This window comes from Heloderma suspectum, chromosome 2, assembly GCF_057233095.1.
Source record: "Heloderma suspectum isolate Gila_16-S chromosome 2, 16-S_ref, whole genome shotgun sequence".
Lineage (NCBI taxonomy): Eukaryota > Metazoa > Chordata > Lepidosauria > Squamata > Helodermatidae > Heloderma > Heloderma suspectum.
This window is the reverse complement of record NC_139459.1, coordinates 19,671,496-19,686,562: the sequence shown is the minus strand read 5'-3', so window position 1 is coordinate 19,686,562 and position 15,067 is coordinate 19,671,496. Positions and strand designations below refer to the sequence as shown.

General features: G+C 47.3%; 1 protein-coding gene across 1 annotated transcript in view; it reads right to left on the bottom strand.

Moving 5' to 3' along the window:
- DCC (DCC netrin 1 receptor) overlaps positions 1–15,067 on the bottom strand; it is a 1,145,836-nt gene that overhangs the window by 167,376 nt on the left and 963,393 nt on the right. The window contains exon 24 of the mRNA XM_084829640.1: positions 7,455–7,649. Coding sequence (XP_084685766.1) covers positions 7,455–7,649 — 195 coding nt within the window. The remainder of the gene's footprint in view (positions 1–7,454; positions 7,650–15,067) is intronic.

Sequence of the window (15,067 nt, the reverse complement as noted above, 5' to 3'; positions counted from 1 at the left end):
GAAACTCAACATTCAAAAAACGAAGATCATGGCATGTGGCCCCATCACTTGCTGGCATATAGAAGGGGAAGAAATGGAAGCAGTGACAGATTTTATTTCCTTGGGCTCCAAGATCACCGCAGACGGTGACTGTAGCCATGCAATTAAAAGACGCTTGCTCCTTGGGAGGAAAGCTATGGCAAACCTAGACAGCATAGTAAGAAGCAGAGACATCATCTTGCCGACAAAGGTCCATCTAATCAAAGCTATGGTTTTCCCATTAGTAATGTATGGCTGTGAGAGCTGGACTATAAGGAAGGATGAGCACTGAAGAATTGATGCTTTTGAACTGTGGTGCTGGAGAAGACTCTTACGAGTCCCCTGGACTGCCAGGAGGTCCAATCAGTCCATCCTAAAGGAAATCAACCCTGACTGCTCATTGGAAGGACAGATATTGAAGCTGAAGCTCAAATATTTTGGCCACCTAATGCGAAGAGAAAAGTCACTGGAAAAGACCCTGATGCTGGGAAAGATTGAAGGCAAAAGGAGAAGGGGACAGCAGAGGATGAGATGGCTAGATGCAGTCACTGATGCAATGAATCAGTGCATTGCGTCACTGATGCAATGAATATGGACTTGAGCATGCTCCGGGAGAGAGTGCAGGACAGGAAAGCCTGGCGTGCTATGGTCCATGGGGTCACGAAGAGTCGGACACGACTGAATGACTGAACAACAACAACAACAAAAGCTCTGTTCCAATGATGGTTAACTACTGCAAATGACATCATGATGGTAATTGAAAAAGAAACATATTTTAAAGCTAAGTGAAGGAAGTTCATTTCTGTATTTAGTACCCAAATGGCCTGTAGAACCTTGAAAGAAAGGTGCTTACAGGCACTTGCTCTTTGCCACCCTGGCTCATTGCAGACAGTACATTCAAAACAAAACAAAACACAGCCACTGATCTCAGCTTGGTGCCCTGCTCAGCTTGGCATCCCCCTCAGCTCAGCTTGGTGTCCCCCTTAGCTTGGCGCCCCAGGTAACTGCCCAGCTTAACTTAAGAACATAAGAAGAGCCCTTCTGGATCAGACTAAGGGTCCATCTAGTACAACATTCTGTTCATACAGTGGCTATCCACCTGTTGACCAGGAACCCACAAGCAGGGCATGAGTGTAACACCACCCTCCCGCCCATGTTTCCTAGCAACTGGTGCACATAGCCTCACTGCCTCTGGTACTGGTGGTAGCACATAGCCATCAAGACTAGTAGCCATTGTTAGCCTGTTCCTCCAGGAATTTGTCTAACTCCCTTTTAAAGCCATCCAAACTGGTGGCCATGACTACTTCCTGTGGTAGCGAATTCCATAAATTAAGTATGTGTTGTGTGAAGAGGTCCTTCCTTTTATCTGTCCTGAATCTCCCACCAATCAGCTTCAGGGGATGACCCCAGGTTCTAGTATTTTGAGAGAGGGAGGAAAATGTCTGACATGTCTCCCCTTTGTTCAGTCATTCAGTCGTGTCCGACTCTTCGTGACCCCATGGACCATAGCACGCCAGGCCTTCCTGTCCTGCGCTCTCTCCCGGAGCGTGCTCAAGTTCATATTCGTTGCATCGGTGATGCTATCTAGCCATCTCATCCTCTGCCGTCCCCTTCTCCTTTTGCCTTCAGTCTCTCCCAGCATCAGGGTCTTTTCCAGAGAGTTTTCTCTTCGCATTAGGTGGCCAAAATATTTGAGCTTCAGCTTCACAAGCTAAACAATCCCAGCTGTTGTAATGTTCTCTCATAGGGGAGATGCTCCAGCCCCTTGATCATTCCCTTTCTGCACCCTTTCCAGCTCTACAACATCTTTTTTTAGGTGTGGTGACCAGAACTGTACACAGTATTCAAAGTGTGGCCACACCATAGATTTGTACAGGGGCACTATGATGTTGGCAGCTTTATTCTCAATTCCTTTTCTAATTATGCCTAACATGGAGTTTGTGGTTTGTGGTTTTTTGTTTTTTTACAGCGGCTGCACACTGGGTTGACATCTTCATTGAGCTGTCCACCACAACCCCGAGGTCTCTTCCCTGATCAGCCACCACTAGCTCAGATCCCAGCAGGCTATACATGAAGTTGGTATTTTTTGACCCAATGTGCATCACTTGCTCATCCCCAAGGCTGGCCCTGGCTACCACATCTAGGATGAACAAATGAGGCATGTGGCATGAAGTCAAAATGTTTATGATTTAACACTTTATTTGCAACAGGAATGGCTGGCCCTCCCATGAGGATCTGGAAGGGCAGTGAATTACATGCCCCCCAGCCTGCCAAGCGAGCCACACATTTGCTGTTGCAAGGACCAGGCTGAAGTGCTGGCCACTCTGGAGAGTGGTAACTGCCACAGTAGGAAAGAGGCAGGCACAGCTCTCCAGAGCATTGGCCACCGCCCACCTTGTGTTTCACTCGTAGGACTTCTCAAGAGTGAAACACAAGGCAGATAGGCAGGCATTCCAGACAGCCCCACCAGCCACTCTCCTAGTACAGTATTTGTTGTGACTGGGGTGTACAGATTCCCCACCGTCCATTCCAGTGGGGAATCCATGGGTGGGGGAGGCAATCCGTTCCTCCTCCCCAGAATCCTCCAGAGTGGTTCCGCTCTGTTCAGATTCCGGGGGGGGGGGACAGGCTTGGGGGCGCTTACCTTCCCTCCTCCCTGTCCCTGCTGATTGCCATATCTTAAAAAAAAAAAAAAAAGTGATCCGGAGGATGTGCCCATAGACTTATACACAAATAGAGTCATGAATCTTGCATCTAAGTCTATGTGTCCATAGGCTTATACGCAAGACTCACGGCTCTATTTTGCATATAAGTCTATGGGCACATCCTCCCGATTTCCTTTTTTTTTTTTTTTAAAGAAAAGACATGGCAATCGGCAGGGACAGGGAGGAGGCAAACGGCTCTGGCTGGCAAAAAGCAGCTGAGTGCCGTTCCGCCTCCAGTCCTCCTGGAGCGGAGGTCAGTGGTCCCGATCTGCTGCTACAGCAGGAGAGCAGCTAGTGTGGCTCTACAGAAAGCCCACCAGGCCAAAAAGCCTCTCTCTGAGCGTTCCTTCCTGTGCTGTGGTAGCACAGGCAGTCTCTAGAGCCAGCTTAACGCCAATGCCTGGGGTCTGAGAAAGCGAGGCACTAATTAGTGTGTGTGTGTGTGTGTGTGTGTGTGTGGAGGGAGAGGAGAGGAGAGGAGGAGGGGCAGTGGCAGCTTCACATCCGCCCACCTCAGGTGCCAGGTCATCTTGCACCAGCCTTGATGAGAGGTGATTCAGCCTCCAGATTCCATGAGGCTGCCAGAGCCCAAGGTTGCTCCCCTCCCCGTTTCCCTGTAGATGAAACATCCCTCCCCTGTGTGTACTGCTGGTTGGGACCGACAATTGTAACCTGGCTAATACATGTTCTCCAGCACCCCAAACTCCAGGAAGCATGAAGTAAGTGACAAAAATTAGAAGAAATTGTGGGGGTGGGGGGAAGCCACCCACACCAAGAACTTTAGCTCATTTTACTCATGGTACTGAAACAAATCATATCATCAGCATGCGGGAGGGGGTGATGTACTGCATTCATAGTCAGAACGTGGCACTGGAAAAGTTACTACGTGTCAGCCTCAGTTTCTCATTGGTAAAATGGGAATAATAGCTATGTACTTTGCAGGTCTGAAATAGCTTTGGACTGAATAAAGAAGTCCAAACCACCTTGTTTTCAAAAAGAGCTATATACAGAAATAAAAAGACAGACAGACAGGAAGGCAGATAAAGAAAGGAAGGAAACTGAGACTTTTAGGTTATACATTTTCACAAACAAGATTCAGGGGTGGGCAACATGTCTCCACATGCCGTGCAGTCCTGCCACCCTCTGGTACTGGTGGCGTCATGCCACCAAACTCATGGGGGCAACCTTCCCTCCCCCTCCCCCTCCCCTGTAGTTTGTCACTGAATTTCAGCAGCAAACAACTACAGAAGAGTAAAAAAAAAAATAGACAGCTTGAAAACTGCCAATTTTGGGGGCTGCTGCCAACTTTGGTGGCATGATGGCAGCAGGAGTGCAGCTCACAGGGGGCTCCAAGGGGGTCAAAAGTGGCCTCCGGATACCCCCCCAAGTTGCTAGGTGTGTATGGACCCCACCTACCTGGGTCCACTGGGGGGTCCACGGGGGGGGGGGAGGTGATCCGGTCGTCCCCCCCGGAATCCTCCCTGGCCGGCTCCGCTTTGCAGTGAGTCTGCGGAGCTGCCAGCCAGGGCTTGCTGCTGCCGGACTTCCGGCCGTGGCTGGTCTACAGACGCAAATGGCATCTGGCATAGTGGATGCCATTTGAGTGCTTCCCTTTGGCCATGATAGGCTACATAAATCTTTACGTAGCCTATCACAGCCAAAGGGAGGCACGCAAATGGCATCCGCTACTCCATTTGAGTGCGTAAGATATCATGGCAAAAAGGGAAGGATGCAAATGGAGTCTGCTATGCTGGACACCATTTTGCATCCACACGGAGCAGCGGACGGACCCAGCCGGATCCAGAGCCAGTGGTGCCAGCCTGCCAGGTAGGATTCGAATGGGTCAGACTTCGCAGGGTGGCGGGGTGGGGTGGTCCATTCCGCCATGGACTCCGGGGTCCCTGGATTCTAAGAATCTGACCTCACTGGAGTCCGTGGCAGAATTTTCCACCATCCCTACAAGTTGCCAATTTCTGCACTAAACCTTCAGAATAGTTCATCTGGATGGATTTGGAACCTGGTGCATTATTTCCAGCTTTGGCTCATCTCTTTTTTATATTACCATTCTAGTTAGAGACAGCACCCCCAAGATGGGAAATATGCAATGAAATATGGATTGCATCTTCATTTTATGATGATATATTTCAGTTACTTTGTGTGATGGTCTTCAATTGTTGTGTCCGTTTAGGATACAACTCCCAATAAATGAATCATTAGAATTGCTCTAATGCAGAGTTTTCAAATTTTCTGCATGGCTTCATCTACCACATATATCTTGATGATGTTGCAGAGGATTGCAGGGCATACTTTCTGGGGCATACGCTCAGTTTATTTGAGATGTTGGCCAGGCCTGCTGGGCTTCACAGTGGTCTCAGATATGCTAAACGTGCAACCTAGAATATGCCCAATACTTTCCTATACAGACTGTAATAGAAGACTACTAGTAACAAAAACAGTATGTGAGTGGTGTGTGTGTGTGTGTGTGTGCATGCGTGTAGGGGTTCCTCAGAGTTTTTTGGAAAGGGGGAGAAATTTGCCATCAAATTTGGGAGGCGCCGAACCATCAGTGATACCGTCTGGTATCCTCTCACTTTCTTCCCCTTCACCACTACTGAAGATGGTGACAGGAGCAGCAGAGCAGTTCTTTCATCCAGTTGTGGCTCCAGGTTTTGAAGGACCCATGGCCAAGACCCCCTCAGTGGGCCCCTCCCTCAGTGAGTCTGCCTTCTCATCACCATTGTCACCAACTGCTATTGCTCCTCATCCTCTTTTTCATCATTGCTACCTCTTGCTTGCTTGACAGGCAGAGAGGCAATGAGCAAGTGGGCAGTGGAATCTGTGGCTCTGTCAGGATTGATTCTGAGTGGATGGAGATAGTTAGCAGTTCAGATTCAGAAGGGGAACAGCCAGAACCAGGGGAGGCATCTTCCCGAGCGAGCTCAGATATGGATAGGTGTGCTTCTCAGGAGGCCAGCACCCAGATGGCTGGGCCTGAAGCCTGCCCTCTTCTCCATGAGAACCCAGGAGGAGGAGGAGGAGGAGGAGAGTGCAGGGCATGACCTGAGGGATGCTAGACTGTGGCACAGAGCTAAGAGGGAAAAGTCAGAAGTGGAGCTCAGACGGTCGACCTGGTTGGCGATGCATGAGGGTCAACGTAGGGGAACATCACTGGAAGGAGGTACATCTCTCCCTAAGTTATTCTAGCCAGCAAGTCTTGTTTCAAACTGCTGGCAACATCGTAGCTCCCATTTGGATCCCCTGTTGCCATTCCTTTGTAGCCTGAGAGTCTTCGGGGATTTACATCTGTAATAAACCTCTTGATAGTGAATTAAAGGCGTGAGACTGAAGCCTCTCTTCTTGTGTGTGTCCATGAGGAAGGAGGGGGCCAAGGGAACATGACAGGCTCCTCCTTTTCACTACCACTCTTGTCTGGGCCAGAGTGCTAAGCAGGTGTGCAAGGGGTTGCAGAGGTGAAGAGGAGGAGCAACTCCAAGGGGCTCTTGTCAGTGAACCTCTGCTTGGGTGTGGGCCCTCAGCAGGTGCCCGACCATGCCTGCCCTTGACTCCAGCCTTGTCTTCAGCAGATTGGCTTGTTTTCCCCATAATGCTCTGGACACAGTGTAATTCTGGGGTATTGTAGGGAAAAATAGGGATCCCCATGGGTGGCTGCCTCCCCCCCCCCTACACACACACACAAAGCCATGGAACGTAGTGACATTTGGGGCATTGTGGGGGAAACAAAATGGTGCTCAGGCCATTGAATGAAGGACACTGCTGTTTCTACCACCACTGCTTGTGCCAGATAAAATAAACAAGATAAAGAAAAGAAGACATGCACTGCTGCTAACAGTAAGCACCCCCAATGGTACAGTAAGGTCTTTTTAGACTCTTGACATAATGGTCTCATGGCCTCCTCCTCTTTAGATATTAATGCATCTTATTTCTGTATTTGGAGGCCCAGTTGTATTTGGGGGCCCATTCTTCTAAGTAGATAGTCTGTGACTTTGGCTGTTTGGGGCCAAGCCCTACTTCCTGCTAAGCTCAACCGCCATTACTGATCTTCTCCTGAAGGAACTCCTGGTACATGTGGGAGAACTCCAGGATTTCCTGGAACACGATTTGAAAACCACTGGTCTACAGCTAAAAGCTTGAAGCTCTAGAAACAGCCATTCCGGACATAAAGATTATTTGTTTAATGTAGGGCGGAGAAAATGTTTCCTGTACAACATTTCTATAAAGCTTTGCGATGTACATGAAACAATCCTGCTGCTCTTATTACTTTTTAATGCGTAAAACAAACAAAACAAGGAAAGCCGATTGCCTTTCTGAACCCCCATTAACCTCAATGAGTGAATCACTACTAGCTTCTTACTCGTCAGAAATCAATACAGAAATGAACACAAGCCTAGCTGGAGGAAATGCAGTCAAAGAAAGTTCCATGTTTGATGCTGCTGTAACTGGCATGATTTCACTCATCTTTCCCTCAATGGTTTTGATGCATTCAAAGCCTCTTCATTATTCTGAACTACAACTGAGCACATTGAACTTCTGCTGAACATGGTTCTGCTGTTTGTTATTTCCTCTCTGGCAGCAATCAGCTATGCTGAAATGTTTGACAATCTTGCAAGAAGGAACACAGAAGGCCTGAAACTCAGAACCGTGCCTTACGCTGTGATCGGAAGCCTTGGCTCTTCATTTTATATCTAAATAAATAAAGTAGCAAATCCAAACCTTTGAGAGTCCGGAAGAGAATGGGATCTGAGAGAGGCCCCACTCCTTTGGTGTTACGAGCTTGTATTCTAAAGTAATACACCGTGTCCAGATTGAGGTCCATGATTTGATGGGTAAGCCGGTCGCCGCTGATTGACTCCATGATCCAGTCATCAATGGGGGAATTCTTGTCCAATGTGTAGAACAGAATGTAAGCTGCAAAACAGAGATGCATACTCTTCCTCTTAATATATTTAGTGCACATGTTCAGATTTACTCAAATGCAACATGTATATAGGGTGCATTCTGCAACCATTAGTAACAACTGACCATTTCCTCTTGATTTCAGTGGTTTCGATTGCACCCATTGTTAGTTGCCTTATGCATATCTTAATCTGTATTGCTAAGAGCTAGTTTACACCTGCTGTTGGCCTGGCCTCCATGTGAACACTTCAGGACCATGTAGGCTGCTGTCGGGCTCCAGACTGTGCTGTACTCCTGTGTTCTAACTGTGGGAACTGGAACCTTCATGTGAGATCTGTATGCGTGGCTGATGCAATCTGTGCAATTTCAGAAATGTGTTTTCAGCTGTCTCAGCCATGCAAATTTCATCCACAGCCATCAGTATATAAAAGCAATTTGAAGAAGCTATCCAAAGAAGGGCCTTGTAAGCTTTTGAACATGACTAAAGGATGGGCAAAATCTGTCCCTTTTTCCCCATGGGGTTTTCTGCTTCACCACCCCACACTCTCAGATATTTTTATTTATTTAAAATTATTTTTACGGCGCCTTTAAGAATAGAAGCTTCTTGACATGGCAAGCAGCGCCTTAGGTATTCTTGTTGTTCCAAACCTCGCAACTGGGATTCTTAGTTTTCTTCCCTGAAAAAGCAGTTTTTCAAATGGATGGCCAGTATAGTGGCAAGTTGACACATGCATGTTTGATTTTAGTTGTGCTAGTTGTGATTTGGAATGTGCATCCCATTGAGAGTAGTTACGTGTGTATGGAAACCTGCATCACAGATATATATACATATACATATACATATACATACACATACACATACACATACACATATAATATATATACACACATTTAACCTCTGTTTCCCCCTGCACTCTCTGCTCAGCTTCTGCAAGAGTTGTGCATCCAGCTGCCCCCACCCCTCTCAATAGAACTGAACATAAGTATATTTTGGGATAACTGTCCAATGGAATATCTATGTAGCATTGCTGAGGGTCATATTGGTTACATATTCATTGCAGTTGTCAAATTCAGAGTTGGGAACTTGTGCCAACAGACAGTCATAAAGATTATGAGTTGAGACTTCAGTGTTCTAGTACTAGAGTAAGTGGCATTAATGTTGTTCATCATTTACAGGGTTTTCATGAGAATCATACGAATATATTCTGGCAACGGTAAGGTAATTAAGTTAGAAAGAAGCAAAACAAAACCTGTAACAATTCTTTGCATTTCCCTTACTGATTAACCCAACAGTTCCTTAGATGGATGTAGCTGCATTGCTGCAATGGAACTAAAACTGGTCTGTGACAACACAGTTATCATACCTCCTCATGTGAGCCAATTGAAATGTCTGCCCTGCTGTCCACTGCAATCCCATGATTAGTACTTACACACTACAATGTATCAGGCAGCCTATTGCAGAGCATGGTAATGTCTCTAGAAATTTCTCAGAACACACAGTGATACAATATGTGCAATAATGCTCCTTCCATTCATTTTAATGATGGGTTAAGATTTATGGTTAAATCCTGCTACAAAGGTGATGGTATCTCTGAGATGGGTCGCTCGTGTGGGAGCTCTGTGTGCACATCACAACTTCCATGGGCCTTTGGAACATTCCTGTGTGTAGGTTCAACCACAGTACCCTTAGGAGTCCACCTTCCTTTGCCAGACTCTTTTCTTGGTGCTGCTGTGCGATATGCACTGCAAGGAACCCAGCCATTCACAGGGAACAGAAATCCTCCCACGTCTTACCTTGGTCAATAGCTCAGTCCTTTTCAGGCTCTCAGCACACAGACTATTCATGCTCCTTTTGCAAACAGTCCATGAAGCAAGATGTGCAAAAGAGTGGGCTGCCAGATGCAGCAATCTGAAGCATGGGGGATGGTCTGTGTGGCCTATAGAATGGCTGAATGTATTAATTTGAACAACAATGGCCTGGCAAGGGAGGGATGAGTTTTAATATACTCCTATGGGATGTCCTGTCCATGTTCCTCTCCAGGGCTGGCTCCAGGTTTCTGAGGACCTTCGGGCAAGGCACCCTCAATGCTCCCTCTGCCTCAGTGAATCTACCTTCTCACCACCATTGTGACCAGCTGCTGTTGCTCCACATCCTCATCCTCATCATTGCTGCCATTTGTTTGTTTGACCAGCAGAGAGCCAGGGGGCAAGTAGGCTGTGGCATTTACTGTTCCTCCTTCTCACCACCACTGTTGTCTGGGCCTAGGGATGTGCGAATCTGCCTGGGTCTGGTCTGGGGGATGTCTATTGTGGGTAAATCCAGCCCTCTTTGGGCTCGATGCATTGTCCCAGAGCTCCCGGCCCAGCTTGCAGATTTTGTCTAAATATTTCCCTTTAAAAACAGAAAGATATGTAAATTGCATAAGCAATTTGCTTATCTTGGGTAGATTATTGCTGTAATTAGCACATTTTACACAAATTGCAGCTGTAAAGTGCTTAGCTATGCATAAATTGTGATCAACCATGCCTAACCTTGACACTGGCCCTGCTTCTCTCCATGCAGAGTGAGTCCCAGAATGTTGATGTCATTGTTTGCAAAGTGGGTCTCTTAGGTGGTAACAGAAATGTCATGGCAATATGGAGGAGAAATCCAGCTTTCTCCCCCCAAAAGTTGCACCAATACCCTATGAGTTTTTGACGTGAACATGTGGTACATGAAGTACATGGGATTTCTTCATGATCAGGGTCTGCTCCATTTGCTTCCACAGGAGAGTTATTTCTATGTATAGGAGTAGAATCAGGGAATCCGTGTTGTATGCCTGACGTATTTCTTGATATGGAGAAGAGAATGGGGAAACATCCATGCAATCTTATACTAATTTACCTAGGAGCAAGTCCCATTGAACTCAGTGGGGCTTACTTCTGAGTATGTATATATAGAATGACATTATCAGAGTCTCCTCCTATGAACACTGGAATCATATCCTCCCTGCCCCCCGATATGGAAATTCTATGATTTGGTAGGGTGATGCTATACATGTACTCTGAGTGGAAGGTTTTCAGGCCTCTAAGCCCATTGTTCATATTCATGAGACCATACTGTGCACCAATATTTCTCAGAATAATCAGATGCTTTGGAGATGTCTATTCATAGCCTAAAGGGATCATTTAAATGCAACATCTCTCACTGTGTGTTTTTTTTTTTAAATAAGCTCTATTCTATTTTTCATAGCAAATTAACATTACAGGCTCCTAATGGAGATCTTAATTAGGCGGTGATGTTATAGCAATATTTTGGGGAATAAGATTTGTCATTGTATACCACTCATTAAGTTCAGTCCTTGTCTGTCAGTATTAAGGGGTTTCAGATCATCAGTGCCTTACCTTGTTATTACAAAGTTAAACATCCACCAATAAATTTCACCATAACATGTCAGGCCAGGCACCCTATCATTATGCATGTTATGTTTTACATTATCACCAAACAGCCTGCTTATTATGAGCCATCGCTAATTGCCACTGAGCATAACTCATTGGAAGACCTTTGCTCTGAAGGACGGCATTGTTTTTAAACTGTGTAGTGCTTTCTTCCATGGAGAGGGAGGGGGGATGAAGGTCTTTCTTTCTCATCAATGCTTCCTGTAATGTTTGCACTGAATTAATTACTAGAACTTCTTGCCACCACCACCCTGTGTGAAAGACAAGTAAGAAAAAAAAGGAGAAAAGAAAAGAAGATGACAGGAGCAGCTTCAACATGCTGCCAACAGTGGGTGCTCTGGGAAAAAGATTATGCTACTGCTGGAGTCTCTACAGAATATAATTCCAAACACTTTTGGATGACACTAATTTTCTAGATATATTTCGAGCCAGTGTCTGGTAGCAGTGTCTGTTGCTGGGGAATCTCATCTGGCCCTTTCTGGGCTTGCTGGATTTCCACAGCATCCCTGACTCAGCTTGCATTTGTGAACAGAGCCATGGTGCCCCAAATCTGGGCACTTTTCCCATTTCTTAGTTTTTTATTTCCGTTAATAGAAACATGTGCAAATTACAGCTGCAATGTGCATAAATTCTGGCTGAAATTTGCACAAATTATTGAAACGGTGGCCAAAATTTGTGCAAATTGCCATTTACTCAAATAAGAAGAGCCCCAGAAAATCTGCAAGCTGGCCCGGTGTGATGCAGATTGAATCAGGCCAGCTCATGGGAAACGAGCCAAAATCCAGGGGTCTGAGCTGATGAAAGCTCAGTGAGCTCCCTTGGACAGATTCCTCTGACATCCCTAGTGCCTGGCCTGGTTTTAGCCCGGAAACAGCTTTGTTTGCCCTAATGCAGGCAGGCGCTGGAGGAGCTCTAGGGGCAGGCCATGCCAGGTAAGGGGAACAAGAGAGAGATGTATAACATCTGTCACCTGTTCCAGGCCTGTCCAGAGCCAAAGGATGACTGGGGGAGGCATGACTCCACCTTCTGGCCTTTGTTTGCTGCTCTGCAATGCTAAGCCTGTTACCCAGAAAACATCTGTCATCCATAATATGATCTAGGATGAGTGTGCAGACCTGGCATGTATTACGGAGACCTGGCTGGCTGAGGCCACTGCTCCAGCTCTTGCAGCCATGTGCCCAGCCTGATTTTCATATGCACAGCAGCCGAGGGCTGGGGATCAGGGAGGGGGAGTGACTGTTATCTACCGGGAGTCCTTGGTCTTCACCAGACCCCCTCTCCAGAAGATCAAGGTTGCTGAGTGCATGTACTGGAGGTTGGGCCTGAAGGGCAGCCTGGGGATACTTCTCATGTATCGCCCACCCCACTGCACAACTGACTCCTTGGCCGAGGTGCTTGAGGTGGTCTCTGATGTGCGTGTACAGTCCCCTAACTTATTGGTGTTGGGGGACTTCAATGTTCATTCAGAGACTGTCCTCATGGGGGCACCTCAGGACTTCATGGAGACCATGGCTTCCTGGGAGCTGATTCCAATTGGGCCCACCCGTGTCACCGGTCATGCACTAGTCTAGACCTTGTGTTTGTTTCTGGAGAAGCAGGGAGTGATCTGAAAGTCGGGGGTATATCCACCACCCCCTTGTCATGGTCAGATCACTACCTGATGATGTTGGACTTCTTGGTTCCACAACACCTCTGCAGGGGTGAAGGACCCATTAAAATGGTCCGCCTCAGATGTCTTATGGATCCGAATGGATTCCTGAACATGCTTGGGGATTCTCTGCAGCACACCAATGGCCACTCTGTCGAGACCCTGGTGGGTGGCTGGAATGCCACAACCACTGGGGCATTAGATTGGGTGGCTCTGAAACCCCTCTGCCCCTGAATATGGTTCGAACCGCACCATGGTTCAATCTGTGGTTATGAGCTCTGAAGCAGGGGGTGAGACGGCTATAGCACCAGTGGTAGAAGTCTCACTCCGAAAGCGATCAGACATGGGCTAGAGCTGTATCTTCAGCCTATTACATGGTGATGAAGGCAGCAGAAAAGGAGATTTTGGAATGGCAAAAAAAAGGAATGGCAGATTCAAAACTGGGAGGAAGTTGTTCAAAATTTGGAGATCCAAGGAGGGCTTTTTTTAAAAGCGGTCTTATCACTGCCTCCTTGAGGTCTGATGGCATCACTCCCTCCTCAAGGGAGGCATTCACCACCACCCTGATCCCCTCACCCAGCCTTTCTCTGCAGCTCATAATGAGCCAAGATGGGCAGGGATCAAGGTGGTTGGCTTTACACTACAGATGAAAGCACCTTGGCCAGTTCATCAGAAGGAAGAAGCTGGAACCAATCCCACAAAACCGTTTTGCCACAGGCTGCCCCTCACTCACTAACTGTATCCACAGCACATGGAATAACACTCCTAATCTGATCAATTTTATCTGCAAAGTGCCTCGCCAAGGCCTCACAGGAGGCCTTAGAATGCTCCAGCAGTTCCGGATCAACTGGACCGACCAGGCTCCAGACCACTTGTACAGCCTCCTGGGACAGCACTCTGCGGATGCAATAGAGGCAGCATATTTTGCGTTGCCCTTATTTTCGCCGTAGTCTACATAAATCTTTACGTAGACTAGATGTGCCAAAATAAGGAACACAAATGGTGGCACCCATGGGCCACCGCCACTTGCGTACGCACTTCCCCCCCCCCCAAAGTCACCCGTGATAGGCTACGTGACAATTAATGTAGCCTATCACGGCTGACTTTGGAAATCTAGCCGTGATAGGCTATGTTAATTGTTACGTAGCCTATCATGAGTTTTTTTTTTTTTTTACTTTATTTTGTAATGGCGGCGGCGGCAGCCGGTCAGAAGACCGGCTGCTGCCCCCGCCCCCGCCGAACCGCCACCGAACCGCCGCCGGGACCCGCCACCGAGAGGGACATTCGCAGGAGGTAAGTCCCATCCCGGGGGGGCGGGGGGGCGGAGAATTTCACAGCCAATTTCAGGGGGCTGAATGCGTTGGCATTCGGCCTCACCGAGATTCGTGGAGAAATTCTCAGAAATTCTCCGACATCCCTAGGGATGGGTGAACCAGGGATGCCAAGATTTTCCAAACTTCACTTCAAAGCTCAGTTCAATTCACTCCTGTTCTCGTTTGTGACCTGTTCTTTTTCCCAGTTTGTTCAAATGGGAAAAGTGCACATTTTGAATGGGAAAAGTACACATTTTTCAAAAATGTGCACTTTTCCCCATTGACTAAAGCATGAAAATGTGCATTATTTAAAAAGTGTGCATTTTTAAAAGAAATACACTTTAAAATATGCATTTCTAAAAGTGTGCATTTCTTAAAGTGCACTTTTTTGAAGTGTATATTTTTTAAAGTGCACATTCCTCAATGTGAATGCGAGGTTGGGAATTTGCAAACATTTTCTGAGAACATGAGCTCTCATTCAGAGTTGTGACTGTGGCATTTTTGAATGATTTGTGAACTAAAATTCTCATACGTTCCTGGGGTTGACTGGGGGAGGGGGCATTAAATATTTTTAGCATTAATAAGAAAACTTGTAATTTCAAAAGATGAGACCCCCTTCTACCTGCCATTAGGGATGTACAAATCCCTTACCTGGTTCCGGCTGGGGCATCTGCTGGGGGGGTGAGGTGCTCCGTCCCTCCCCCTGAAATCCTCGATGGGGGGGGAGGCGATCCGGTCCTCCCCCCTGGAATCCTGCCCAGCCGGCTCTGCTCTGCGGCGGCTCCGTGGAGCAGCCGGCCAGGGCCGTCCACAGCCGGACTTCCGGCTGCAGATGGGCTGCTACGGACGCAAATGGCGGCCGCCATAGCGGCCGCCATTTGCATCCTTCCAGGCTGTCGTGATAGGCTAGGTAAGTATTTACGTAGCCTATCACGGCATGCCCCCCCCAAGAAGGCATACGCAAATGGCGGCGGCAACGGCGGCCGCCATTTGCGTTCCCTATTTTTCACCGTTTTATCCTACGTAAATAT